The sequence below is a fragment of the Triticum aestivum genome, chromosome 7B (genome assembly GCF_018294505.1).
Source record: "Triticum aestivum cultivar Chinese Spring chromosome 7B, IWGSC CS RefSeq v2.1, whole genome shotgun sequence".
NCBI lineage: Eukaryota > Viridiplantae > Streptophyta > Magnoliopsida > Poales > Poaceae > Triticum > Triticum aestivum.
The window spans coordinates 257,045,199-257,047,465 of NC_057813.1; the positions used below are offsets into that span (position 1 = coordinate 257,045,199).

Genomic DNA, 2,267 nt, shown 5'->3' on the forward strand with positions numbered 1-2,267 from the left:
TATCACACGAATCTCGTTAGCATTTGCGTACCGGCAGCCATCTTCCGCATAGCCCCTCAAAGTTATACATAGCTCGCAGGTCGAATACGCGTAGTACTAATTTCTACTGCTGCAGATTCTACAAAATGGAACTTTTGGCAGTGTTTTTATGTGGAAAGATTTGCTAATCATGTCCCACATGATGCGACTGACATCCAGTAAAAAAAAAAATCTTGAACAGCAACTGACATCGAAAGCGGACCACTACGCTCAGCCTGCACTCAAAGGAAAATAAAGTCCGCTCAGCCCCCTTGGCTTTCTTGAAATTCTGCATGCACCCCGGTCGAAGTCGGTTTGGTAGTGCCGAACCACGGCGCAGCGACCACACGATTAACCTTAGCCCAACAAAATAAAAATGAAAATTAGAGTGAGAGAGAGGCACACGAAATTAACCGGAGCCCAACCCCTCCACGCCGGGCGCAACCTAAGAAGCAAACCACCGGCCAGGCCACAACCGCCGGCCATGGAGCAGGCCCTCCGCGACCACGCGCCGGCCAGGGCGGCGGGGCGCAGGCCGACGCGGTTCACGGCTCTGGAGCTCGCGGCGGCCGAGCAGCTCCTCCACCTCAGCGAGAGCAGCTGCTCCTCGGGCGCTGCCTTCACGCCGCTAGGATCGGGGACCGCCGCGTCGGCGGCCTGCTCCTCCTCCTCGCCTCGCTCCGTCAACGCTACGCCCGCCGCAACCGCGCTCGACCCCGTCGTCGGCTTCGGCGCGGATCACGAGGAGGAGGACGACAAGCAGGAGGCGGGCGGGAGGCCGCGGGTGAGCAGGAGGTACCGCTCGGTAGCGGAGTTGTACGGCGCTACGGATCCGGCTGGAGCGCGCCGGAGAAAGGGCAAGGCCGTCGCCGGCGACCCAAGGGAGGAGAGGAGGAAGTAGAAAGAGATTAGAGGGTCACTCTTGCCTGTAATTATGGGCTGTTGTTAGCAGGGAGTAGTAGCCTGGGTAGAGAACGAAGAGAAGCTTTGCTTCTGCTTCTTCTCCGGTGTACGTATGTGTATCGCGTAGATCAAGAAATAATGTTCTTCTCTTCACAGGAGGTAGAGTCACTAAGGTAGTTAGTTAGGAGCTTAATCAGGTGTAAATTATTATGCATCAAGCTAGTCTTCAATAAACCAGGATGAATAACTTGTGCTTGGATCGATTTGCAAGCAGCAGACTCCATTGAATCTACGTACTTTCATCTGAATTACAACTGTAGTGATTTTCAACACTGTACTGTAGTGATTTATCACGGCGCTTTTAGACTTGAAATGGAATTTGATTTGTTCTTGCTTCGTGGTTTTTAGAAGAGCCAGCCGAGGGCGTCTATTCCACCGATTCAATCTTCTACTACGTATTACTAGTACAAACGATCAGCTTTCCAATGGGCGAAATGACGGCTGACCGTACGACGAACCTAGCTAGCTCCGGGCGTATACAGCCTGATCGAGGTCGGCGTCTAGGAGGCAGGACATGGCAGACGTCGGTGTTCGTCCCGAGCGACTGCAGCACATCAAGCCATCCATGCCTAGAGGAAAACTGGGTATCACGGTTGGATCCTCCATCGTCCACAGTACGTCCACACCAAGTCTTCCGCATAGTAGTTCTACCATCTGAAAGCGCTTAAGGGTCACTCAGGAAGGGAGACAGAAAGACAAAGATAGGTTACGAGGGGTTCGATCTGGATGAAATTGGGGCGGCAAGCCCCTCAATCGAAATCCCACGAAGAAAATGACCAAGCTACCGATCGATCTACGTGTGTTGAGAACGGGACTGTGAGAAAAAAAAAGAAACAGATGCATGGTATGAGATGTGTAGTACTCCGATCCAGTAGTGAATTCTAGAAGGTGCGCACGTACGTTCGAGAAAAGAAGATGGAAGATGGACCGAGAAGTGCTGCTCTGTGAACAGTTCTTGGGATGCCTGCATGGACTGGTAAAATTTCGTGTTTTGACCCTTTTTTGAAACCTATTCGAGATCTGATCTTAGTTTGAAATTTTTCAACATCTGATCTTTTTGCTACCGGCCTACCGCCAGGGTCAATGACGGTAGGGTGTAACAGCCTACCGCCAGGGACCTTGGCGGTAGGAAACATCCCTACCGCTAAACAGACTGGCGGTAGTCTGTACAACCCTACTGCCAAGATGCTCGGCGGTAGGCACGAGCACGCACTGTGTTCAATATTTAGCGGGATTTTGCGGTAGGGCATGCAACCCTATCGTCAGCGACCTTGGCGGTAGGCTGT

At 52.4% G+C, this 2,267-nt stretch overlaps 1 protein-coding gene across 1 annotated transcript; it reads left to right on the plus strand.

Annotated features, from left to right (window-relative positions):
• The first annotated feature begins 243 nt into the window (after positions 1-243).
• Positions 244-1,180, plus strand: LOC123159550 (uncharacterized). The gene has a single exon (XM_044577379.1). The coding sequence runs from the start codon at positions 395-397 to the stop codon at positions 917-919; it is 525 nt and encodes a 174-aa protein (XP_044433314.1). The 5' UTR covers positions 244-394; the 3' UTR covers positions 920-1,180.
• Positions 1,181-2,267: the final 1,087 nt, after the last annotated feature.

Bases quoted from the DNA above. Each gene is read 5' to 3' on its own strand.
- LOC123159550 (XM_044577379.1), top strand. From the start codon at position 395: ATGAAAATTAGAGTGAGAGAGAGGCACACGAAATTAACCGGAGCCCAA.